We start from the raw sequence: 25,840 nt of genomic DNA, 5'->3' as shown, positions 1-25,840 counted from the left end.
AACAGCTTACCAGCGAAAAATTATTAACAGGCAAAAGAAAAGGAACGGGGCATGGCCTGAAACACCAAGGATGAAACGTCTTGAAACTATGTCACCATGCCATTCCACTTTCTCATTTATACAATGCTATATGGTGTACGACTTAATCGAAACCTTCTCCAGCCGAAAGAAAATGGTGTGCCCCAAGCCGGGGATCAGTCAAAATACATGTCCATGCAGCTGTGGGAAGACATGGAGACAGGGGTCCAATAGGGGCGATCTGTGGAGATGAAACTGATACATATCTTGGAGCTTCGGCGGTATGTATAGCTGATATGATTGATCCGGAAATCCTGGAATCGACGACGTGCAGTGAAGCTCTATCTTTGGCTGCAGATATTCGTTGCCAGCGTCTTGATATATCTACTGCTTGTGCAGCTCCAGTTAAGCATATCTAAGGTGTCCATCTGGGAAAATCAGGAGTAATCATCAAGGGAATTCAGAAGAAGATGGGAGGATTTTACCTCGGTGCATATCATCCATGAGAAGCGATATTGTAATGTTGAAGCTCATAATTTGTCTAAAGCAGCTACTACTTTAGATCTTGGAAGGCACATATGGCTATCTAGTAGGTCCGGCATTATTTGTATCCCGTCCAACAACTGATTGAATAAAGTGCTTTTCAACCCTAAAAAAAGAAGGTACAAGCGAACCTGGGTGAACAATGCTGAACCGGATCAACTAAAAAAATCGGGTGGCATGCTGTGTACAACAATTTAGGCTGATAGTTGCCAGATCCTAAGGAGTGGTTAAACAAGATATCCTGCAACCAATGACACTGATCAAACTTGAAGATCTTCATCTAAAAACTTCTGAATGAAAGATGCCAGCTTCTCCAATTGAAGCTTTTCCTGGAAAACAACCTAATTAATCAGAGAGAACTGCTGTGATACTTTGCTCAGTTGGCAAGCAAGATTAGGGCCCCACAACAGGAAAAGAGACAACAAGGTTCAGGTGAATGCCAAACAGGATCATAACAAAATTCATCTTCACTCTAATATTAACTTGATGTCCCCTTATATATTCACGCCCATTTCCTCTTTTTTATTTGCATGATGTGCTTGCCGCGTAATTCATCGGCATGTGTATTGATCCCACCAACACAATCAGACCCATAAGGCCATAATTCAGGTATCCAATATATAATTGCATACAAAAATATCTGATTTTAGGTTTTTAAAAATGCTTGCTCAATGCATACATGCGTCCTGGTCATCTGCCACAAGTTTTACCTTAATCTCTACTTATAGCAAAGAACGTAAAAAGCAAATTAAGCAGCAATCCAGGAGATAATGCTACATGTGCAAATGAAATGTCAATTACGATCATAATTAGCTGTGATGTTTTCTTCTTTGATAATGGGGATTCTCATAATAATACAAACGACTACTCAGCACCTCATTACTACTCCCTCTGTAAACTAATATAAGAGTGTTTAGATTACTACTTTAGTATTCTAAACGCTCTTATATTAGTTTACGGAGGTAGTATTTGTTCAACAGAACATCAAAGGTTCAGCTAGCAGTAGCACACCAAGTCTAAACAGGCACATGTTAAAACTGAAAATAAAATACAGAGGCCATATTCTACACCACTAGACCAAATTATTCTGCACAAGGCAGTTCTATCCTATTGATCTGATTTAGCAGGGCAACTCTTGCAACATCTGTTCCTTGCCTGGACGTTGCACTATGATCAATCTCGTAGCTCTTCATGATCCAGACTCATAACAACTAACCCAAAGATAATTAACCCAAATATGCGCAGGTACACGTGATAAATTAACTTGCATCTTCATTAAGTCTGCCACACACAGATCTTAAGATTCCTGTAGCTCTTCATGATCCAGACTCATAACAATTAACCCAAAGATAATTGCCACAACTATTGGTTTGCAAAAAGTGGAAGCAATTTTCGATATAGCTCCTCTCAGTTTATTCCGCTTGATCCTACCACCCGCCAAGCGAGACATGAAGAAGGTCGGCCAATCCTTCTCAAATGGGACAGCCATCGTGACAATGCCGCAAAACCAGTCGGTGACAGTCTCCATCGCCCCAGTTTGGAGATCTACAATGTACGCGCAATCTTGATTGTCCTTTACGAGCAGTTTACCGCTCATCTCGCTCACGCACACGCATTGCACCAGGCCAACCGTACTCTCCTTGGGTTGTATCAGCTCAATCATCTTGGTTTGGTGCCAGCAGTCTGCCATGCCATCTACACTCTTGTTGTCACCTTCATGTGTCCACATCTCCAGCCAGCTGCAGTCCCTGTATAAACCAAGCAGCGATAGACTTCCATCGTTGGTGACATTAAGCAGTGCACTTGAAAACTTGAAGCCGAGGGGGTTCCTTGTGAGAGGGAGCTTTGTTATAGACATCTGCATGGTCTTAGCGCACACGTTGAGTGTGTAGAAGTCTGACGAGTACTTGAAGAGCCAGTGTGCCATGCCTCGGCACACGACGATGTTGATCTGCTGGGGCACCACACGTCCGGCATACTCAACAGGTTCAAACCAGTTTCTAGACGTCCTCCAGCTCAACTCATTGGACGCGAGCACATGGAGATTGTACCGTCCGTCGTAACTGATGATTAGCACTTTGAAGGACGAGTAGACTGACGGCGACGCCCCTCGCCGTTTGGTCACGCGACAATCCGCACCAGTTAGAAGGGCGCATCCTTCTATTCGGAAAGACCTACTGCACTTCAACGGAGGCAGCGGGCGGCTTGTGCCGGCGATTGGATCACACACAGCCAGGATCATGATTTTCTCGAACATGCTGATGGCGTCGAGTGGGACGAAGCGCACAACAAGAAGGCCACGGTGCGAGGCGAGCACCACTGCCTGGCCGCTTCGAGGCTGATCAGGGATGGCGATGAAGCGGTGGGGGGAGCATGGCACCGGGGTGAAGAGCGGCATTGTAGAGCTCCCTTCTGTTGGTTCTTGACGGGGCTGTTGCAAGGCGAAGAAGCCGAGCAGGGAGGACTGGAGGCTCACGCCCTCCGGCCAGCGGCGGCGGAGGAAAGACGGGTCAGCTATGAGGAGGCGCCATCGTCTGCACGTTGCGGTGCAGCGGAATAGGGCTGCCACCTCCGTCACGCGGACCAGGATCTCCACGACAACGTCGTCCGGCAGCGTCTCCATCGATCTTCCTTGGGGGCCGGCGCGCGGTACTTGCGACCTGCGATTGTGGGCAACCCGAGGTTAATTAGGTCTCGATCTGAGGTACCAAGAACCCGAGTCGATCCCCGGGTTAATCGTGCGCGCTGAAGAAGTGTGGAAGCTGCTACCTTTTCTGTGTTGTTTGGAGGCGCTGGACTGGGAGGAAACAGGAGGACGAGGCCGTGAGGCAGATCCGGCAGACGAGGGAGGCCCTGCGCCGGTCGACGGGGAGCGAGACGGCGCTGGAGTGCTCGACGGTGAGGGGGGCTGCTGGACGTCGAAGGGTTAGCCCTGGAACGACGAGGAGGTGACGGTCGATGGGGAAGGAAGCGGCGCTGAAGTGGCTGGACGGCGACCGGGCAGCGTTTGACGGGAGGCGCTGGTCGATTGGGGATGTTGGCGGCGCACTCGAGTGGCTGGACGACGGCGGGGAGGGAGACGGCGCTGGAGGAGTGGGGGCGGCAGCGGGCGTGGGATCAAGCGCCGGAAGTGGGGTGCGGCGGCGCCGGACGGGAGGCGGCGTCCATCGCGGGGATTGGGATGAAGGAGAAGGACGACCGAGAGTCTTTCTAGGGATTTTCACCCTTTTCCTGACGTTGGGCCCATCAACTTAATTCGAGGCCTTGGGCCCTTCACAAATATCCTGGGCCGTCACTAAGGCCTTATTCAAGGATATTCGTACGAAGAACATATGAACAAGGAATTCGAGAAGAAAATTTCCTATAGATGCATTTGGTTTATAAAAAATGTATACAGGGAAACTATACGTTCACTTAAAACTCATTTTTTTGTGTAGGGACGAGGCAAGGCAAATCCTTAAAATGACAAGCGTCATCTTCAAAATCATGTACAACTCCTTATGCCTAAGTTTTGGTTTCCTCTAAACCAAACGAGCCCTACAAAGTTAGTTTGGGGTAGTGTACTCTTCTTCCAGACGCTATTTTGGGTCGAGAGACGCATGGAAGGTATATCTCGTATTGAGCGAGACAGAAGGATCTCTCGCGTCGAGCGCTATGGGTAACCGCCTGGCACTTCAGCACTTGCGCGCAAGGGAAGAAAAAGAATTGTGCGAGGATTTGATTGTAGTGTTGCTTGTCAATACGCCATCATCGAGTTCATGAGCGCGAACCATTTGAAAGAGCTCGGTTTCTTTATTTTTCTTCTGTTTTATTCGGTTTTCTCCCGGTATTTTGTTTTTTTCTTCTTTTCTTTTTTCTTTGCTTTTTTAGTTTTTCCATTCTTTTTGAAGTTGTTTCTTTGGTTTTATTTTTCATTTTTATAGTTTATTTCGTTTATTTTTTGGTTTTTATTTTTTTGCTCTTCTTTGTTTCTTTTATTTTTCATTCTATCTTTTTGTATATATCAGCAAAAAAAATCTAATACACCATTAACAATTTATCCAATGCAAATTTGACATTTTTTTAGTTCATGGTCAATATTTTTTCTATAAATATTTATAACACTATTCAAGTGCTTGATTAATATTTTTCAAATACAAGATTAAAAAATTTCAAATACAAAATTTCTGGCGCTGTTGCATGAGAATTTCTTACTTCTTATCTATTTTGCGTAGTTACTTTTTATTTAATGTTTGATTGCTTAGTTAGTTGATAAAATATTAAAAAATAATTTTAAAACATCACCTATGCACTCTTTTGTTGCAGCTTGTTATATTGTCTACTTCAGCTCACAACACCAAACTTTGTCACTTTGGTTTTCTTCCATTTCCGTTATTTTCTTTCGTTTTTCTTCATTTTTCCTTTTTTCTATGGTTTTCTTTGTTTTTCTTTGGTTTTCCTTTCTCGTTTGCTCTTTCCATCGGTTTTCTCTGTTTTTGTCTCGGTTTTTTGTTCTTTCTTCGGTTTTCTTCTATTATTCCTTCCCTTATTTTCTTATTTTTCAGCACATGTTTATATTTTCCATACACACTGTACATGTTTCTTATCATCAGAAATATTATTTTATACACATTTAATATTTTCAAGTACACAATTTACATTTTTTGAAATATATGTTTTGATGTCTACTTCTTGTCATACACATTGTACATTTTTCCTATACATCTAAAATGTTTTTTACACATGTTGTTTAAATACTTGTTCTGAAAAACAAATTGAATATGTGTTACACTTTTTTCAAATACATATTGAAACATGTTTTATTATGATACAAAACATGTTTGCAAACCATACAAACATTTTTTACATTGGACAAATTTTTTGAAAGATGTTACAAACATTTTGTTTGAAACTCATGCACACTTTTATAAATGTAATCATTTTTTGATGGTATAAACTTTTTTTAGTTACACAAACATTGTTTACATCGTATAACATTTTAATAAAATGTGATGTACATTTGTTTGAAACATGTGTGCATTTTTGCAAATGTCACATAATTGTTTTTGACTGGAACAAACATTTTCTAAATGTTGAGCGAACATTTTTTACACCCATTCACATTTTTGTAAATGTGCGATGAACACTGTTAGGAAATTAACAAAATTATTTTTCATAATATATGCATTTAGTATTTCTTTAAAATAAAAATAATAAAATAAATACATGCATGCAATGTCAGTGTAATGGGACCACATGGTTAGTGGGCCGGCCCACTACTGGTTCCCTGCAGATGACACGATCTACCGGTGCACATGAAGCGAGACACAAGCCCTAAAAAATGAAGTGAGACATAAACCTGCCCGTCGAACATGTGAATTGGTATGTCACTTGGGACGAGGCACACAAGAAGGCCGGGCCGCAAGCCCCGCGGCGTTACCTGGAAGTCCCTATTTTTCGCCGGTGCCATGGCGGGATGGCAGCTATGACCGAAGAATCCTAGTTAAGTTCAAAGTCACAAATCCAAAACTCTGATTCATAAATCCGAAAACCATAATTTCAAACCGCAACCCTTATCTATTGCTAAGTTGAGATGCTTGTATATATCCTCATTCATCCACATCAAAAAACTATCCTCGAGTGCATGTGGCGATGGTGACAGAGACTGATGAGGTCGCCGTCTTTGGGCAAAGAGAGAGAGAGAGAGAGTAGGTGTGGTAGAGATGAAGAGTGCATCAGAAGAGAGAAGTGATGAGGAGAGAGATAACGGAGGAGAGCCAAAGTAACCTAATGGCCCGCCTGACGTGGCAAGTGAGGAGAGAGAAAACTGATGTACCGAGACAGTTCCCCACTCGTTTTCGGTTGTATATAAAACGCGTTGGTTTTATAAATTGAGGGACTAACTATCAGGCTAAAAATTTGCGCAACTAGATGTCAACTTTTGTAACTTGGGTGAACCAAAATATAAATTTTCCCAAAGCTTTTCTCACACACAAAGCTTGAAGACTTCCGTAGCTCTTCCTAGGCACTGGACAACTCATAGCAATTTGGCCCAAAAAATAACTAACTCAACTATTCTTCCCAACAAGAGTCCAACATATAGCTTTCTAAAAAAAGAGTCCAACATGGCTCCTCCCAATCTAGTTCGCTCGATGCTACTACTACCCAGCAAGCGGGACATGAAGAAGGCCGTCCAGTCCATACGTCTTGCCGTTGCCGTCCGTGATGGGGCCGTTGCTCGTGGAAGAAGCCATGGACGGGCGGCGCACGCCCACCGGCCGGCTAGCGGCGGAGGAGGAACGAAGGGTCGCCTAGGATGCGGTGCCATCGCTTGCACGTGCCCGCTCAGAGCAAGAGGTCCGGGACGTCCGGCACACGCAACAGGATCTCCATCACGACCTCGTCCGGCAGCCCCTCCATCGTGTTCGCCCGGCTCGCCACGTGTGCCATCCACGTGCGATTTGGAGGCAAACGCAGGTTGGATCGGAGTATATATGTGCGTATACGTATACCTTTTGCGTGAGGTTATCTTTTCCACCTTATATTTGCACCGCCCGTGTTGCAATTCCCGGACTGTTACGAGTCGGCGCCCTGATCTGATTGTGTCACAACTCTTCTTCTTGTTGATCGATCGGGACTCTACTATCGGCGATGGCGCCAACTCGGCTGCAGAGTTGTAAGCCGATCCAAAAGGTATGACGCGATATGAGGAGGAGTTTCGTTGAGAAGATATGTGACTGGTCCGTCACATCATCAATCAAGGATATAGAAGTCCAACATTGCGTCTTTTTTTCTAACTAAAAGAAAGAAGAGAAAAGAAGTCCAACATCACAGTCACGAAAAAGCCAAGACGTGTACCCAAACCCACACCCATCTGGTGCTCGCATTTATTCTTAAATTTATTTCAGAATTTTCGTCGATGTGCATTCAGTGGGAGGAGATGTTCCTGTCGACGACGAGGCGTCTACGATGACTTCGTAAATCTCAAGATGATATGCCGGGTCAGTCTTTTCGAGGTGCTCATAGGGATAAGGAATGCGTGTGTGTTCATAGAGATAAATACATACACATGTATATGAGCGCCTGTGTCTGTATTAATGTTAAAAAAATTACTTTGTAGGCACATCCCATCGAGTCCGCTTCGTGCCACCGCCTGCCAAGAGAGACTCCTCAAAAACAATTGTTCGCGTGACACGGACAGGCAACATTTATACGTCTTAGTCAAATTAAATACTACTTGATCATATTCCGTACCGTGTGTCCTTGGTCTCTGCTTCGCGGAAAATAGCTAAAGAAAACAAGTACGAGTAGTGCTATAGGTTGGTGCAAACCATACGTCAATTGTATTTCCTTCTTTCTGGTCTATAAAGCTTATCTTAAAATTTTAGTTTTCTTATTCTATAAGTCTCAATTTGGTTGTTCCCTATCATATGTTCGGATTTTAAGATGCAATAAATCATTAAATGCAAGTATTAAGAGAAAATTGACCAATGCATGTACTTTATGCATGTATGCATTGCTAAACACAATTTTTTTAAGAAAACAAGCACATTTGCAAACTATAAAAATTGTTTCACCACTCACCATTTATCTTGGTTGATAAGATTTTTAAATTGAGTCATATAAACCGGAAAGAAGGTAGTAATCAAGTAGCGCACAGCTAGCTGCAATCTTTCCTTTTTACATCACGCATGTGGACAGCCATATTCAACATCTCACTAGTACTTTTTGTGTTCAACATTCATTCAAATAAATGAATTAACAAATATAGCAAAGGAATCGAAGTCACAACAAGTACGTAGGGTGTTCGTCCTCATCATCGCAAGCTCCAAGAGCCTTGAAGATGACGTCCATGGCCTGTCGAGGGTTGAACTGCCCGTTCAGCCTGCTATCCACCAATGACGTGATGTCTCCGCTCGCCACCACCTGCTTCAGCGCCTGCATGATCTGGCTCATCTGTAGCCACTCCTTGTCATCCACAGTCCTCTGTTCTGTTATCCTGCTTCCCATCAGGATCTCCAGAAGCACGATGCCATAGTTGTACACATCGACCTTGGCGTCGATCGGCAGGCCCAACACCCACTCGGGTGCCATGTAGCCTGTCGTCCCCCTCATTTGGGAGAGTTGCATGCCGTCGCCGACGGCTTTCCTCCCGGACATCTTGGACAGCCCGAAGTTGGCGATCTTTGGGTCGAGGTCTTGAGTGAGCAGGATGTTCTCCGGCTTGACGTCGCAGTGGATGACCCACTCAAGGCACTCGTGGTGGAGGTAGGCTAGGCCCTTGGCCGCGCCCAGCGCAATCTTGAACCGCTCTCTCTGAAGGAAATATGCCCTAGAGGCAATAATAAAGTTATTATTTATTTACTTATATCATGATAAATGTTTATTATTCATGCTAGAATTGTATTAATCAAAAACATAATACATGTGTGAATACATAGACAAACAGATTGTCACTAGTATGCCTCTACTTGACTAGCTCGTTGATCAAAGATGATTATGTTTCCTAACCATAGACATGAGTTGTCATTTGATTAACGGGGTCACATCATTAGGAGAATGATGTGATTGACATGACCCATTCCGTTAGCTTAGCACACGATCGTTTAGTATTCTGCTATTGTTTTCTTCATGACTTATACATGTTCCTATGACTATGAGATTATGCAACTCCCGTTTACCGGAGAAACACTTTGTGTGCTACCAAACGTCACAACGTAACTGGGTGATTATAAAGGTGCTCTATAGGTGTCTCCAAAGGTACTTGTTGGGTTGACATATTTCGAGATTAGGATTTGTCACTCCGAATGTCGGAGAGATATCACTGGGCCCTCTCGGTAATGCACATCACTTAAGCCTTGCAAGCATTGCTACTAATGAGTAAGTTGCGGGATGATGTATTACAGAACGAGTAAAGAGACTTGCCGGTAACGAGACTAAACTAGGTATTGAGATACCGAAGATTGAATCTCGGGCAAATAACATACCGATGACAAAGGGAACAACCACTACACCACAACCTTTGATTGGGGGCAATTAACTGCCAGGAGAAATACGTGAACAAGGGCAAAATATTTGCCGGGACATCTATTACTGCCGGGAGAAATACTTCAGGGCACAGAACCTGCCGGTAGAACTTGTGGAACAAGGGCACACAGACTGCCGGTAAAATTCTAGGGGCCGTTTTCTGCCGGGACATGTAAACCACAGCATGTTTTGTGCCGGGAAGTGTCTTTAGCGCAAGTCCAAAATTGTACTGGGCCCAAGCCCGCGCTAGCGATGGAAAATAGGCGCGAGAGACTAAAATTTTGGCACAAGACGCGCCCCAATCCCCCAAATCGGCCCAATCCAAATTCACCCCCAAATCTCGCCGTGCCCTACACCAGACCGCACCTACCGCCGCCACAAGCACCGCACCACCACCACTGCCCCCAACCATCCATCGCCGCCGACCACTGTCGCCGTCGCCTCTCACCCACCGCGCCCTCGTCGCCTCTCCCAACTACCCCAGCGCCGCGGACCGTCCTCCGCTCCGTCCACTGCCGACGCCGCCCCAATCACCCCACAGCAGTGCCGCCGAGCACCGAACGGACATGGAGCACCACCGGCACCGACCGGCCCCGTCGCCGAGCCACTCCACTGCCGACCACCCTCCTCCGTCGAACGCCTTCCATCGCTACATCGCGAGATTCCTATCTCAAGCAGGCGTCCTCCCCGCAAGCTTCACCCGAGCAGCGAGCCGGTCGCCACCACTCTTTCTGCCGTCCCACCTCGCAGGTCTGTTCCTTCCTTCCCCTTCTTCCACCACATGCTCCTGCCTCATCAGCCCTTCTGGCTGCTTTAGCTCCATGGCCAATCCCTGTTGGAGATGTGGACTTCTTCATATGCGCTATCTATAGCTGGCATTGATTGAGGCTCAACCTGAGATGCAACTTTTTTTGCAGCAATCTGAGATGCTACTGTCGCTACTGATTGTTGCCTGCTTTGGGCCTTTTTAGACCTCCCAAGAATTTATCCCCTTATCTGATTATATAGTGGTGAGATACAAAGATGGAACAGGGTGCAGCACAAGGAAAGTGGCTGAGTATGGATGCGCCCCTTACCTCATGAAAAGTGGACCTCAAGATGTATTCTAGCCACTAAAACCTTCACTGGTTAGTGTTCGGTCCTATGTTATTTCCTTGCATTTGGACTTTACAGATACAGTTTTAGATATACAATGTTCTCTTGCATTAGTAGTATAATTTATGGACTGCACAGACCGACTAATTTTCTCAGTGGACGATACACCTTCAAGTTGATGTAAGCACAAGATTAAGTTAATTTATACCACATTTCTGTAAGAAAAAATCAAGTAGAATTGATTGCCACCAGAATTGCTTGGTTCATTTGTGTAACTGAGGTAGTTCTTTTGGTCACTATAAATGAAAAATCACAGAATTAGCATGTGAATTAATCTAGTCATCAATCTCCTTACATGAACACTGGATTAACATCTTCTACGAGCTCATGTTTGAGAGAAAAAAACGTCTAGAAGCTCATCACATTTCCAGTCTGACATGTAAATGGGTTACAACACGCTTTGTAGTTGTCTGTTTCATCAGAAGTTATGGTTAATATTAATTGTTTTTTGTTCTGCACATTAGTGTCTCCTATGTTTGGTAATAAGCACATCTTATATGATCCGCTCCACTCCGCGGCGGTGGCAAGCACAGTAGTGAGTGGAGGTTGAGGGGAGATTGGGTGGCACATGGCAGTGCCTGCCGACCGGGAGAGTGCGCGGGAGGAAGAAGTAATAGAGGAAGAAGAAGAATAGTGTCGCTTGCACGTTAGCCGTCGGACGGTGACCGAACGTCCTAGAATTTTTTCCAGACCCATGTTAAATAGGTGCTCCCTTTTATTTTATTTTCTTCTATTGGGAGATGGACCTTGTACACTTGGAAATTACAAAAGATGTTTTTATCTCAAAAAAGGGAGATGCTTTTTAACGCGAGATCTTGTGATAGCCAGTGCACACCATCTGTGTTGATGTTTTTCACCCATGCTTCTTCTAGACAGACTTGTGCATGAACTTGTTAGGATTGTTTTGGATTTTTCTATCAATCTGCAATGATTCTGTTGTTGTTTCAATCTAATCTACCAATCATGTTCCTCGTCTTATTTTGATCCTTCAGTCGCAAAGATCCTAAAATGAAATATGCAGATAGATAGATAGAAACTAACTGTGCAGCTTTGCGGCCTCGTTTGACATTGTGCAGGAAACAGAGCTTTACTATTAATTGTTGAACGAGGCCACGAGCAATGCAGCCTCTACCATTACATGTTCGCCTGTGATTTTCAAACTGATGAATTTGGAGTAGAGACACTATTGATGTACACATACCAATCACCAGGTATTACAGATTTCCAACCAGCTGTATATGCAATTGAACATTCTTTCTGGTATCTGAAACTTCATGAACTCTGAACAAATGAGTTAGATTGTAGTCACAGTTTTTGGAAAGAGGCCATCCCATTGTAGATCATGGAAAAATATTTATGAGCTAACAATTGATGATATTCATTAACCTGTTTCACTCTAAGTAAGAAGATAATGCAAATAAAAAGATACTCAAGCCTGCATAGAGTCCATTGATATGGAAAAAACATTGTGGTTGTAATACTCAGTTACTCACCTAACAGAGTTTGATCCTGCTCACACTTATTCCAGCTTTCCGTTGCTTTCCTCGTTTGATCTATGCACGTAGATAAAGGAGTTAGAAGGAGGAATTGAACACATGAAGAGAGAGAGGGGGGGTAATAGAGAGGAATCTTCTGCAATCCATGGGGTAGAGCACAATGCGACTTCCTCTGCTCGCTGCAAACCCGTCTGCATCGTCCGTAGAGCAGAGCACAACTAGCAGCTCTGTAGCGACACAACACTTCTGCTACCCATCCAAAGAGTAAACCCTTCTTCATCCTCGCCACATGTAGTGCAGGTCAGCGTCGCACCCCTTACTATTTTCCCTAGAGATCCAACATCTTCTGTTTTGAGAAATACTACAGTTTTTGAGATTACCATAGTTTTATTTACAATGAGGTGTTTGGTTTCCCTTAAAATTGTGGTTTTAATACTACAGTATTTGGTAAATCATGGTTTTACCTCTATATTAAAAAAAGAGCCCTGGACCTCTTTTTAAAAAATAGAGCAGCCGAAAAGAACGGGCATGGCACCCTGTTATCCTCTCCCCCTCTATTCTCAGCAGCTCGCCTCGCTCTCCAAGAAAACTCCCCTTGCTCCCACGCCCTGCCCCCCTGACCGAGTGTCCTTTTTGATAACCACAAGCCTTGAGCATGGCTGTTCAGTGGAGTTGAGTTTATGCAAGCTTCGGCTGTTATGCATGCGGATGGTAAGGACTGGCCAGCTGGCTAGCTAGCTAGAAAAATGTGCTGCTCTATAGCCGTGTGCATGGATGTTCTTTGGCCGTTCTTTGGCCGGTCGCTACATGCAACGGCTAGCTCCGCTAGAAAAACAGACATTTCGCAGCTAGTACAACTAATTTTACAATGCTGTGTCAAACGGCTTCTATGTATTAATACTTTAAAATACTCTGATATGTCAATACCACGGTATTCATGCCTACTAGCTAAATTACTATAGTTTTTTGATACTTTGGTTTTTGCAATACTTTACTGTCAAACACAGGCTAAGTTGTTTCTTCATTTGTACCATCTTATCTGTTCAGGTTGGCATCACACTGGAAGATCTTTTGGTCAACACGTAGTTGTACAAGTCAACTAGGATGTCTACATGGTGATTCTTCTGTTCAGTGACAACACGATCAAGTGGGGTGAGGCTTGTCTGTGGTCTTTCAAGCAGTACAAGTTTGATGACTCTTCTGCTGGAGACACGTGGCCCTGTTTGAATAATGCAGCTTCACATGATGGCGGCGAGTCTGGTATTCAGAACATCTCATGAATATGGCAATGCCATTCAACAAACGGCTGAGCAGAAATATACAAAAGTGTGAACCTGCCATTGTTTCCTAGACATAGCTGTAGCCGTAAGTCAAGCTCATACTGTTAGTGTAGCTTAGTTTGAAGACATAACATCTTATTATCTGATGTAAATTATGTTTACCAATGTGGCTGGTTGTTACTGAACACATCTATGGATGTTGAGATCTTGAATTTTTAGTCTTAATGTGTTTGAGGTCTACAATTGAACCTTGAGTGAAATGATGTATGATGCCTGGGCATATTGTGATTGGATTCTAAATCGGGGATATGTTGCCCAGAACAGCCAGATTGTTTTTGAAACAAAACAGGATGGCATATTATCTGCCAGGCCAACCTATTTGTGCTGGCAGTTAAACTGCCGGCAAATAGATGGGCTAGGGCAGAAAATCTGCCGGGAGAAGTTTATCTGCCAGGACAAGTAATCCCCGGCAGTCGTTCTTGTGGTGGTTCTATCTGCCGGGAGAACCATTCTCCCGGCAGTTTATCTGCCCTTTAAAGAGCTTTCTCATGGCAGTTTTTCTGTCCTTACATCAGTGTTGTGGTGTAGTGAACGTATGTTGTTATGCGGTTTGACCGATAAAGATCTTTGTAGAATATGTGGGAGCCAATATGAGCATCCAGGTTCCGCTGTTGGTTATTGACCGGAGACGTGTCTCGGTCATGTCTACATAGTTCTCGAACCCGTAGGGTCCGCACGCTTAACGTTTCGATGACAGTTATATTATGAGTTTATATGTTTTGATGTACCGAAGGTTGTTTGGAGTCCCGGATGTGATCACGAACATGACGAGGAGTCTCGAAATGGTCGAGACATGAAGATTGATATATTGGAAGCCTATGTTTGGATATCGGAAGTGTTCCGGGTGAAATCAGGATTTTACGAGTACCGGGAGATTACCGGAACCCCCCGGGACTTAATGGGCCTTAGTGGGCCTAGGTGGAAGAGAGGAGAGGCGGCTAGGACTGGGCCGCGCGCCCCTCCCCCCCCAGTCCGAATAGGACAAGGAGAGGGGGGCGCCCCCCCTTCCTTCTTCTCCTCCACTCTTTCCCCCTCCCAAGTCCTAATCCAACTACGAAAAGGGGGGGAGTCCTACTCCCGATGGGAGCAGGACTCCTCCTGGCGCGCCTACTCACTGGCCGGCCGCACACCCCCTTGCTCCTTTATATACGGGGGCAGGGGGCACCCCAGAGAGAGAACAATTGATCGTTTGACCTTTTAGCCGTGTGCGGTGCCCCCTTCCACCATAGTCCACCTTGATATTACTGTAGCGGTGCTTAGGCGAAGCCCTGCATCGGTAGAACATCAACATCGCCACCACGCCGTCGTGCTGATGAAACTCTCCCTCAACACTCGGCTGGATCGGAGTTCGAGGGACGTCATCGGGCTGGACGTGTCTGAACTCGGAGGTGCCGTACGTTCGGTACTTGATCGGTCGGATCATGAAGACGTACGACTACATCAACCGCGTTGTGCTAACGCTTCCGCTTTCGGTCTACAAGGGTACGTGTACAACACTCTCCCCTCTCGTTGCTATGCATCACCATGATCTTGCGTGTGTGTAGGAATTTTTTTGAAATTACTACGTTCCCCAACAGTGGCATCCGAGCCAGGTTTTATGCCTAGGTGTCATATGCACGAGTAGAACACAAGTGAGTTGTGGGCGATATAAGTCATACTGCTTACTAGCATGTCATACTTTGGTTTGGCGGTATTGTTGGATGAAGCGGCCCGGACCGACATTACGCGTACGCTTATGCGAGACTGGTTCTACCGACGTGCTTTGCACACAGGTGGCTGGCGGGTATCAGTTTCTCCAATTTTAGTTGAACCGAGTGTGGCTACGCTCGGTCCTTGCGAAGGTTAAAACAACACCAACTTGACAAACTATCGTTGTGGTTTTGATGCGTAGGTAAGAACGGTTCTTGCTAAGCCCGTAGCAGCAACGTAAAATTTGCAACAACAAAGTAGAGGACGTCTAACTTGTTTTTGCAGGGCATGTTGTGATGTGATATGGTCAAGACATGATGCTAAATTTTATTGTATGAGATGATCATGTTTTGTAACCGAGTTATCGGCAACTGGCAGGAGCCATATGGTTGTTGCTTTATTGTATGCAATGCAATCGCCCTGTAATGGTTTACTTTATCACTAAGCGGTAACGATAGTCGTGAAAGCATAAGATTGGCGAGACGACAACGATGCTATGATGGAGATCAAGGTGTCGTGCCGGTGACGATGGTGATCATGAAGGTGCTTCGGAGATGGAGATCACAAGCACAAGATGATGATGGCCATATCATATCACTTATATTGATTGCATGTGATGTTTATCTTTTATGCATCTTATCTTGCTTTGATTGACGGTAGCATTATAAGATGATCTCTCACTAAATTTCAAGATAAAAAGTGTTCTCCCTGAGTATGCACCGTTGCCAAAGTTCGTCGTGCCCAGACACCACGTGATGATCGGGTGTGATAAGCTCTACGTCCATCTACAACGGGTGCAAGCCAATTTTGCACACGCAGAATACTCAGGTTAAACTTACGAGCCTAGCATATGCAGATATGGCCTCGGAACACTGAGACCGAAAGGTCGAGCGTGAATCATATAGTAGATATGATCAACATAGTGATGTTCACCATTGAAAACTACTCCATTTCACGTGATGATCGGTTATGGTTTAGTTGATTTGGATCACGTGATCACTTAGAAGATTAGAGGGATGTCTTTCTAAGTGGGAGTTCTTAAGTAATATGATTAATTGAACTTAAATTTATCATGAACTTAGTACCTGATAGTATCTTGCTTGTCTATGTTTGATTGTAGATAGATGGCCCGTGCTGTTGTTCCGTTGAATTTTAATGCGTTCCTTGAGAAAGCAAAGTTGAAAGATGATGGTAGTAATTACATGGACTGGGTCCATAACTTGAGGATTATCCTCATTGCTGCTCAGAAGAATTACGTCCTGGAAGCACCGCTGAGTGCCGGGCCTGCTGCTGATGCAACTGACGATGTTTAGAACGTCTGGCAGAGCAAAGTTGATGACTACTCGATAGTTCAGTGTGCCATGCTTTACGGCTTAGAACCGGGACTTTAACGACGTTTTGAACGTCATGGAGCATATGAGATGTTCCGAGAGTTGAAGTTAATATTTCAAGCAAATGCCCGGATTGAGAGATATGAAGTCTCCAATAAGTTCTACAGCTGCAAGATGGAGGAGAATAGTTCTGTTAGTGAAAATGTACTCAGAATGTCTGGGTACCATAATCACTTGACCCAGCTGGAAGTTAATCTTTCGGTTGATAGTTTCATTGACAGAGTTCTACAATCACTTCCACCAAGTTACAAGAGCTTCGTGATGAACTATAATATCCAAGGGATGGATAAGACAATTCCCGAGCTCTTCGCAATGCTAAAGGCTGCGGAGGTAGAAATCAAGAAGGAGCATCAAGTGTTTATGGTCAGTAAGACCACCAGTTTCAAGAAGGGTAAAGGGAAGAAGAAGGGGAACTTCAAGAAGAACAGCAAGCAAGTTGCTGCTCAGGAGAAGAAACCCAAGTCTGGACCTAAGCTTGAAATTGAGTGCTTCTACAGCAAGCAGACTGGTCTCTGGAAGCGGAACTGCCCCAAGTATTTGGCAGATAAGAAGGATGGCAAGGTGAACAAAGGTATATGTGATATACATGTTATTGATGTGTACCTTACTAGAACTCGCAGTAGCACCTAGGTATTTGATACTGGTTCTGTTGCTAATATTTGCAAATCGAAACAGGGACTACGGATTAAGCGAACACTGGCAAAGGACGAGGTGACGATGCGCGTGGGAAATGGTTCCAAAGTCAATGTGATCGCGGTCGGCATGCTACCTCTACATCTACCTTCGGGATTAGTATTAGACCTAAATAATTGTTATTTGGTGCCAGCGTTGAGCATGAACATTATATCTGGATCTTGTTTGATGCGAGACAGTTATTCATTTAAATCAGAGAATAATGGTTGTTCTATTTATATGAGTAATATCTTTTATGGTCATGCACCCTTGAAGAGTGGTCTATTTTTGATGAATCTCGGTAGTAGTGATAAACATAGCCATAATGTTGAAGCCAAAAGATGCAGAGTTGATAATAATAGTGCAACTTATTTGTGGCACTGCCGTTTAGGTCATATCGGTGTAAAGCGCATGAAGAAACTCCATATTGATGGACTTTTGGAACCACTTGATTATGAATCACTTGGTACTTGCGAACCATGCCTCATGGGCAAGATGACTAAAATGCCGTTCTGCGATACTATGGAGAGAGCAACAGATTTGTTGGAAATCATACATACAGATGTATGTGGTCCGATGAATATTGAGGCTCGTGGCGGATATCATTATTTTCTCACATTCACAGATGATTTAAGCAGATATGGGTATATCTACTTAATGAAGCATAAGTCTGAAACATTTGAAAAGTTCAAAGAATTTCAGAGTGAAGTTGAAAATCATCGTAATAAGAAAATAAAGTTTCTACGATCTGATCATGGAGGAGAATATTTGAGTTACGAGTTTGGTCTACATTTGAAACAATGCAGAATAGTTTCGCAACTCACGCCACCCGGAACACCACAGCGTAATGGTGTGTCCGAACGTCGTAATCGTACTTTACTAGATATGGTGCGATCTATGATGTCTCTTACAGATTTACCGCTATCATTTTGGGGTTATGCTTTAGAGACGACCGCATTCACGTTAAATAGGGCACCATCGAAATCCATTGAGACGACGCCTTATGAACTGTGGTTTGGCAAGAAACCAAAGTTGTCGTTTCTGAAAGTTTGGGGCTGCGATGCTTATGTGAAAAAGCTTCAACCTGATAAGCTCGAACCCAAATCAGAGAAATGTGTCTTCATAGGATACCCAAAGGAGACTGTTGGGTACACCTTCTATCACAGATCCGAAGGCAAGACATTCGTTGCTAAGAATGGATCCTTTCTAGAGAAGGAGTTTCTCTCGGAAGAAGTGAGTGGGAGGAAAGTGGAACTTGATGAGGTAACTATACATGCTCCTCTATTGGAAAGTAGTTCATCACATAAACCGGTTTCTGTGACGCCTACACCAATTAGTAAGGAAGTTAATGATGATGATCATGGAACTTCAGATCAAGTTGCTACTGAACCTCATAGATCAACCAGAGTAAGATCCGCACCAGAGTGGTACGGTAATCCTGTTCTGGAAGTCATGCTACTAGATCATGATGAACCTACAAACTATGAAGAACCGATGGTGAGCCCAGATTCCGCAAAATGGCTTGAGGCCATGAAATCTGAGATGGGATCCATGTATGAGAACAAAGTATGGACTTTGGTTGACTTGCCCAATGATCGAAAAGCAATTGAGAATAAATGGATCTTCAAGAAGAAGACTGACGCTGACGGTAATGTTACTGTCTACAAAGCTTGACTTGTTGCGAAAGGTTTTCGACAAGTTCAAGGGATTGACTACGATGAGACTTTCTCACCAGTAGCGATGCTTAAGTCTGTCCGAATCATGTCAGCAATTGCCGCATTTTATGATTATGAAATTTGGCAAATGGATGTCAAAACTGCATTCCTGAATGGATTTCTGGAAGAAGAGTTGTATATGATGCAACCGGAAGGTTTTGTCGATCCAAAGGGAGCTAACAAAATGTGCAAGCTCCAGCGATCCATTTATGGACTGGTACAAGCCTCTTGGAGTTGGAATAAACGCTTTGATAGTGTGATCAAAGCATTTGGTTTTGTACAAACTTTTGGAGAAGCCTGTATTTACAATAAAGTGAGTGGGAGCTCTGTAGCATTTCTAATATTATATGTGGATGACATATTGTTGATTGGAAATGATATAGAATTTCTGAATAGCATAAAGGGATACTTGAATAAGAGTTTTTCAATGAAAGACCTCGGTGAAGCTGCTTATATATTAGGCATCAAGATCTATAGAGATAGATCAAGACGCTTAATTGGACTTTCACAAAGCACATACCTTGACAAAGTTTTGAAGAAGTTCAAAATGGATCAAGCAAAGAAATGGTTCTTGCCTGTGTTACAAGGTGTGAAGTTGAGTAAGACTCAATGCCCGACCACTGCAGAAGATAGAGAGAAAATGAAAGATGTTCCCTATGCTTCAGCCATAGGCTCTATCATGTATGCAATGCTGTGTACCAGATCTGATGTGTGCCTTGCTATAAGTCTAGCAGGGAGGTAACAAAGTAATCCAGGAGTGGATCACTGGACAGCGGTCAAGAACATCCTGAAATACCTGAAAAGGACTAAGGATATGTTTCTCGTTTATGGAGGTGACAAAGAGCTCATCGTAAACGGTTATGTTGATGCAAGCTTTGACACTGATCCGGATGATTCTAAATCGCAAACCGGATACGTGTTTACATTGAACGGTGGAGTTGTCAGTTGGTGCAGTTCTAAACAAAGTGTTGTGGCGGGATCTACATGTGAAGCGGAGTACATAGCTGCTTCGGAAGCAGCAAATGAAGGAGTCTGGATGAAGGAGTTCATATCCGATCTAGGTGTCATACCTAGTGCATCGAGTCCAATGAAAATCTTTTGTGACAATACTGGAGCAATTGCCTTGGCGAAGGAATCCAGATTTCACAAGAGAACCAAGCACATCATGAGACGCTTCAATTCTATCCGGGATTTAGTCCAGGTGGGAGACATAGAAATTTGCAAGATACATACGGATCTAAATGTTCCAGACCCGTTGACTAAGCCTCTTCCACGAGCAAAACATGATCAACACCAAGGCTCCATGGGTGTTAGAATCATTACTGTGTAATCTAGATTATTGACTCTAGTGCAAGTGGGAGACTGAAGGAAATATGCCCTAGAGGCAATAATAAAGTTATCATTTATTTCCTTATATCATGATAAATGTTTATTATTCATGCTAGAATTGTATTAACCGAAAACATAATACATGTGTGAATACATAGACAAACAGATTGTCACTAGTATGCCTCTACTTGACTAGCTCGTTGATCAAAGATGGTTATGTTTCCTAACCATAGACATGAGTTGTCATTTGATTAACGGGGTCACATAATTAGGAGAATGATGTGATTGACATGACCCATTCCGTTAGCTTAGCACATGATCGTTTAGTATTCTGCTATTGCTTTCTTCATGACTTATACATGTTCCTATGACTATGAGATTATGCAACTCCCGTTTACCGGAGGAACACTTTGTGTGCTACCAAACATCACAACGTAACTGGGTGATTATAAAAGTGCTCTACAGGTGTCTCCAAAGGTACTTGTTGGGTTGGCGTATTTCGAGATTAGGATTTGTCACTCCGAATGTCGGAGAGGTATCTCTTGGTCCTCTCGGTAATGCACATCACTTAAGCCTTGCAAGCATTGCTACTAATGAGTTAGTTGCGGGATGATGTATTACAGAACGAGTAAAGAGACTTGCCGGTAATGAGATTAAACTAGGTATTGAGATACCGACGATCGAATCTCGGAACAGTAACATACTGATGACAAAGGGAACAACGTATGTTGTTATGCGGTTTGACCGATAAAATTCTTTGTAGAATATGTGGGAGCCAATATGAGCATCCAGGTTCCGCTGTTGGTTATTGATCGGAGACGTGTATCGGTCATGTCTACATAGTTCTCGAACCCGTAGGGTCCGCACGCTTAATGTTTCGATGACAGTTATACTATGAGTTTATATGTTTTGATGTATCGAAGGTTGTTAGGAGTCCTGTATGTGATCACGGACATGACGAGGAGTCTCAAATGGTCGAGACATGAAGATTGATGTATTGGAAGCCTTCGTTTGGATATCGGAAGTGTTTCGGGTGAAATCGGGATTTTACCAGAGTACCGGGAGGTTACCGGAACCCCCCGGGGACTTAATGGGCCTTAGTGGGCCTAGGTGGAAGAGAGGAGTGGCGGCTAGGACTGGGCCGCGCGCCCCTCCCCCCTAGTCCGAATAGGACAAGGAGAGGGTGGCGCCCCCACCCCTTCCTTCTTCTCCTCCACTCTTTCCCCCTCCCAAGTCCTAATCCAACTAGGAAAGGGGGGGAGTCCTACTCCCGGTGGGAGTAGGACTCCTCCTGGTGCGCCTACTCCCTGGCCGGCCGCACCCCCCTTGCTCCTTTATATACGGGGGCAGGGGGCCACCCCAGAGAGAGAACAATTGATCGTTTGATCTTTTAGCCATGTGCGGTGCCCCCTCCACCATAGTCCACCTCCATATTACTGTAGCGGTGCTTAGGCGAAGCCCTGCATCGGTAGAACATCAACATCGTCACCACGCCGTCGTGCTGACGAAACTCTCCCTCAACACTCGGCTAGAACGGAGTTCGAGGGACGTCATTGGGCTGAACGTGTGCTGAACTCGGAGGTGTCATACGTTCGGTACTTGATCGGTCGGATCATGAAGACGTACGACTACATCAACCGCGTTGTGCTAACGCTTCCGCTTTCCGTTTACAAGGGTACGTGGACAACACTCTCCCCTCTCGTTGCTATGCATCACCATGATCTTGCTTGTGCGTAGGAATTTTTTTGAAATTACTACGTTCCCCAACACTCTCCATGCCAGTGCCTTGCTGCTGTCCTCGCTGAACAGGTGCCTATCGAGCGACCCGTTCTCCACGTACTCGTACACCAGCAGCTTGTGCTTGCCCTCAGAGCAAAACCCCCATATCCTCACCAGGTTGATATGGTTGATCCTCCCAAACACCTTCATCTCCGCCCAAAACTCCTCCTCGCCCTGCAGCATGTTTGTCAGCTCCTTCACCGCCACCACGGTGGTCTTGTCAAGCATGCCGCGGTACACCACTCCGGAGCCGCCGCGGCCGAGAACCTCGTTGAAGTCCCCAGTGACTTTCTTGAGCTCTCGATACGTGAACCTCCTGAACTGGGTCCCCATGACCAGCTGATAGCCTGCCTCCAGCGAGCTGGGCATGCTCTCCTGGCCAGACATGAACCACCATGCCGTGGCGGCGAAGAGTAGCTCGAGAAATCCCAGCACCACGGCAAACCAGCAAAGGTAGGACAAGTTCGGGCCACTTCTTAGTGCCCCATACATGTTGACGTATGGCGGGTCGATGGCCACATCAGAGCCATTAAGATTGTAGTCGAGGACCATGGACGGCGGCGGTGCCGAGGCGTGGAGGTCGGTAGGCACCTTGAGATATATGTTTCTGGGGGCGATGGGCGACGTGTAACCGTTGAAGAGGACCCCTTTCGTGCAGCACTGACCCTGGCCATTCCTCTTATAGGCGAAGGCGGCGCACGAGCACATGCTCAAGCAGAGGCTCTTGCAGTATTCAAACGTGACGGTGATGTTGTACCCGATGTCGTAGCCGTAGAAATCGGTGGATGCCACCTTGACGAACGTGAACCGCTTTTCCGGCGCACTGTAGCTGGTGGTGGGGAGGATGAAGGTTGGCATGCAGCCCTTCCTCCAGTCCCGGCGGTCCACCATCTCATACCCCGGCGCAGGAGCATCGGAGGAACGGCTGGTGTCTATGTCAAAACCGGCGGATCTCGGGTAGGGGGTCCCGAACTGTGCGTCTAGGCGGATGGTAACATGAAACAAGAGACACAATGTTTTACCCAGGTTCGGGCCCTCTTGATGGAGGTAAAGCCCTACGTCCTGCTCGATTAATATTGATGATATGGGTAGTACAAGAGTAGATCTACCACGAGATCAAGGAGGCTAAACCCTAGAAGCTAGCCTATGGTATGATTGTTGTATATATTGTATATCTATCGACTAGCCTGGCCTCGGTTTATATAATGCACCAGAGGCCTAGGATAACAAGAGTCCTAGCCGAATACGCCGGTGGGGAGAAGTCCTTGTCTTGATCGCCAAGTCTTGTGGAATCTTCCTTGTATGCGGTAGCCGTCCGAACTGGCCCATGAGTATACGGCCACGGGGGTCCTCGGCCCAATCTAATAGATCGGGAGACGACGTGGTGAGTACCCCCTAGTCCAGGACACCGTCAGTAGGATAAAGCCAACACCCATTCTTCTTATGGCTTAGGGAGGAATTTCATCACCTACATCATAAGTGCCACTTTGCTCCACTTGGGAGCCGTTATTCTCATCAAACTCCACGTTACACGTCTCCTCAATAAGTCCCATGGATTTATTGAGGACACGGTAAGCATGAGAGTTTGTAGCATAACCAACAAATATGCCCTCATAAGCTCTAGCCTCAAATTTAGACAACCGAACACCTTTCTTGAGAATGAAACACTTACACCCGAATACCCGGAAGTACTTGAGGTTGGGCTTGTTACCGGTGAGTATCTCGTATGGAGTCTTGTTCAAGCCCTTGCGGAGGTAGAGCCGATTGGATGCATGACATGCGGTGTTGATGGCTTCGGCCCAAAAGTTGTACGGAGACTTGAACTCCGCCATCATGGTCCTTGCCGCATCCATCAACGTCCGGTTCTTCCTCTCCGCAACACCGTTTTGTTGAGGGGTGTATGGTGCGGAATATTGATGCTTGATTCCCTCATCACTAAGAAATTCATCCAAGGTGTAGTTCTTGAACTCGGTGCTGTTGTCACTTCTTATTGTCAAGATCTTTGCATTGTGTTGACGTTGTGCTTCATTTGCAAAGTCAATGACGGTTTGTTGGGTCTCGCTCTTCCTCTTAAAGAAATACACCCACATGTACCTTGAGTAGTCATCCACAATCACCAAGCAATACTTCCTACCTCCAAGACTATCGAAGGATGGGGGCCCAAAGAGATCCATGTGAAGGAGCTCCAAGGGCCTCTTTGAATAAATGATAGTCGTGGGAGGGTGAGCCTTCTCATGTAGCTTTCCTTCGATACAGGCACTGCAAGCACGATCTTTAGCAAAACTAACATTCGTTAGTCCACGGACATGGTCCCCCTTGAGGAGAATTTGCAAAGATCTCATATTGACATGGGCTAAACGGTGATGCCAAAGCCATCCCATATCAACTTTAGCCATTAGGCATGTCGCGGTCTTAGTGGGTCGCTTCGAAAAGTTAATCACATATAGACCGTTCTCGACATGCCCAACAAAAGCTACTTTAAGAGTCTTGCTCCACAAGAGGGCCACGGTATCGATATCAAAGAACGTGGCAAAGCCCATGATTGCAAGTTGACGAACGGAAAGTAAATTGTATGCAAGGGACTCAACAAGCATGACCTTCTCGATCGTGAGATCATGAGAGATGACCACCTTGCCAAGTCCCAATACCTTAGAAGATGAGGCGTCACCCCACTCGACATTGGTGGGCATAGATGGAACTTTGTGCACGTCCACCACCAAGTCCTTGCTTCCGGTCATATGATTTGTAGCTCCGCTATCGAGCAACCATGATCCACCACCGGAAGCAAACACCTACAAGAGATCAATGCTTGGTTTTAGGTACCCATTTTGTAATGGGTCCTTTGATGTTAGTAACAAGGGTCTTAGGAACCCAAATAGACCATTCAATGTACTCATGAAGAGAACCAACAAATTTGGCATAAACATGCCCATCACTAGCACGACATAACACATAAGAAGGGTTAAAATCGCCGGCTTTGTTGAGAGGGGTGACATTGCCCTTCTTGAAATTGTTCTTCTTCTTCTCCTCAGGGGCACTCTCTCCCTCCCTCAGAAAGGTTTGCATGGGGGGAGGAGGTCATTTGATCTTGTCATTCTTCTAGTTGTTCTTGGAGTCGGGCACGTACCCAACCCCTTCCTTGGCCACACCTCCCTTTTGGTTGATCAAGAGATCGTTGAGGTTCTTCTTGCCTTGTATGCAAGTCGCAATACCTCTCTCAAGTTGCTCCTTCAACTTCGCATTTTTCTCAACAAGATGTATATGCTCACAACACGGGTTAGTAGCATTTGCATTATCAATTAAAACCATATGAGGAAAAGTTGCTTTCTCCTTAGTTAGCTTCACTTGGAGTTGATCATGAGACTCCTTGAGACTAGCGTGAATACCCTTCAAGGCCTTGTGGGCCTTGTCAAGTATATCAAACTCCTCTTTGAGTCTAGCAAGATCAACCCCGAGTTTGGCCTTCTCGGAATTTAGCACACGAGAAACAATGAGGACATGATCATAACCTTTCTTTAACTTAGCATGATCAACGTTGTGTGACTCCTCAAGAGCCAAACGAAGACCACGCTCTTCCTCAATAAAGGTCAATAAATCTTCAACGTCTCCCAACTCTTCAAGCCTTGTTCATGCCTCCAATGGCTTCTTCCGATCATGCTTGTCTTTCTCAAGTCCTTTTGCCAGCTCATCTCTATTGTAGCAAAGTC

General features: G+C 45.0%; 2 protein-coding genes across 2 annotated transcripts; both read right to left on the bottom strand.

Moving 5' to 3' along the window:
• Positions 1–1,136: 1,136 nt before the first annotated feature.
• LOC125537590 lies at positions 1,137–3,728 on the bottom strand. Its single transcript, XM_048700915.1, has one exon. It carries the CDS (start codon positions 3,182–3,184, stop codon positions 1,859–1,861), a length of 1,326 nt encoding a protein of 441 aa, XP_048556872.1. The 5' UTR covers positions 3,185–3,728; the 3' UTR covers positions 1,137–1,858.
• Positions 3,729–8,325: 4,597 nt separating this feature from the next.
• Positions 8,326–22,685, bottom strand: LOC125537583 (putative receptor protein kinase ZmPK1). The gene is made up of 2 exons (XM_048700904.1): positions 22,123–22,685; positions 8,326–8,854 (listed from the first exon to the last, which is right to left on the bottom strand). Exons 1-2 carry the CDS (start codon positions 22,683–22,685, stop codon positions 8,326–8,328), a joined length of 1,092 nt encoding a protein of 363 aa, XP_048556861.1.
• Between the last annotated feature and the right edge of the window lie 3,155 nt (positions 22,686–25,840).

Source organism: Triticum urartu, chromosome 1 (genome assembly GCF_003073215.2).
Source record: "Triticum urartu cultivar G1812 chromosome 1, Tu2.1, whole genome shotgun sequence".
Classification (NCBI taxonomy): Eukaryota; Viridiplantae; Streptophyta; class Magnoliopsida; order Poales; family Poaceae; genus Triticum; species Triticum urartu.
Note: the sequence above shows the minus strand (reverse complement) of the source record. Positions and strands in the feature narration are given on the sequence as shown.

Excerpts from the sequence above, each read along its gene's own strand:
- LOC125537590 (XM_048700915.1), bottom strand. The coding sequence starts at position 3,184 with ATGGAGACGCTGCCGGACGACGTTGTCGTGGAGATCCTGGTCCGCGTG.
- LOC125537583 (XM_048700904.1), bottom strand. The coding sequence starts at position 22,685 with ATGGTCCTCGACTACAATCTTAATGGCTCTGATGTGGCCATCGACCCG. Across the intron at positions 8,855-22,122 it reads AAGGCACTGGCATGGAGAGT|AGAGCGGTTCAAGATTGCGC; the intron begins GTTGGGGAACGT and ends TTTCCTTCAGAG.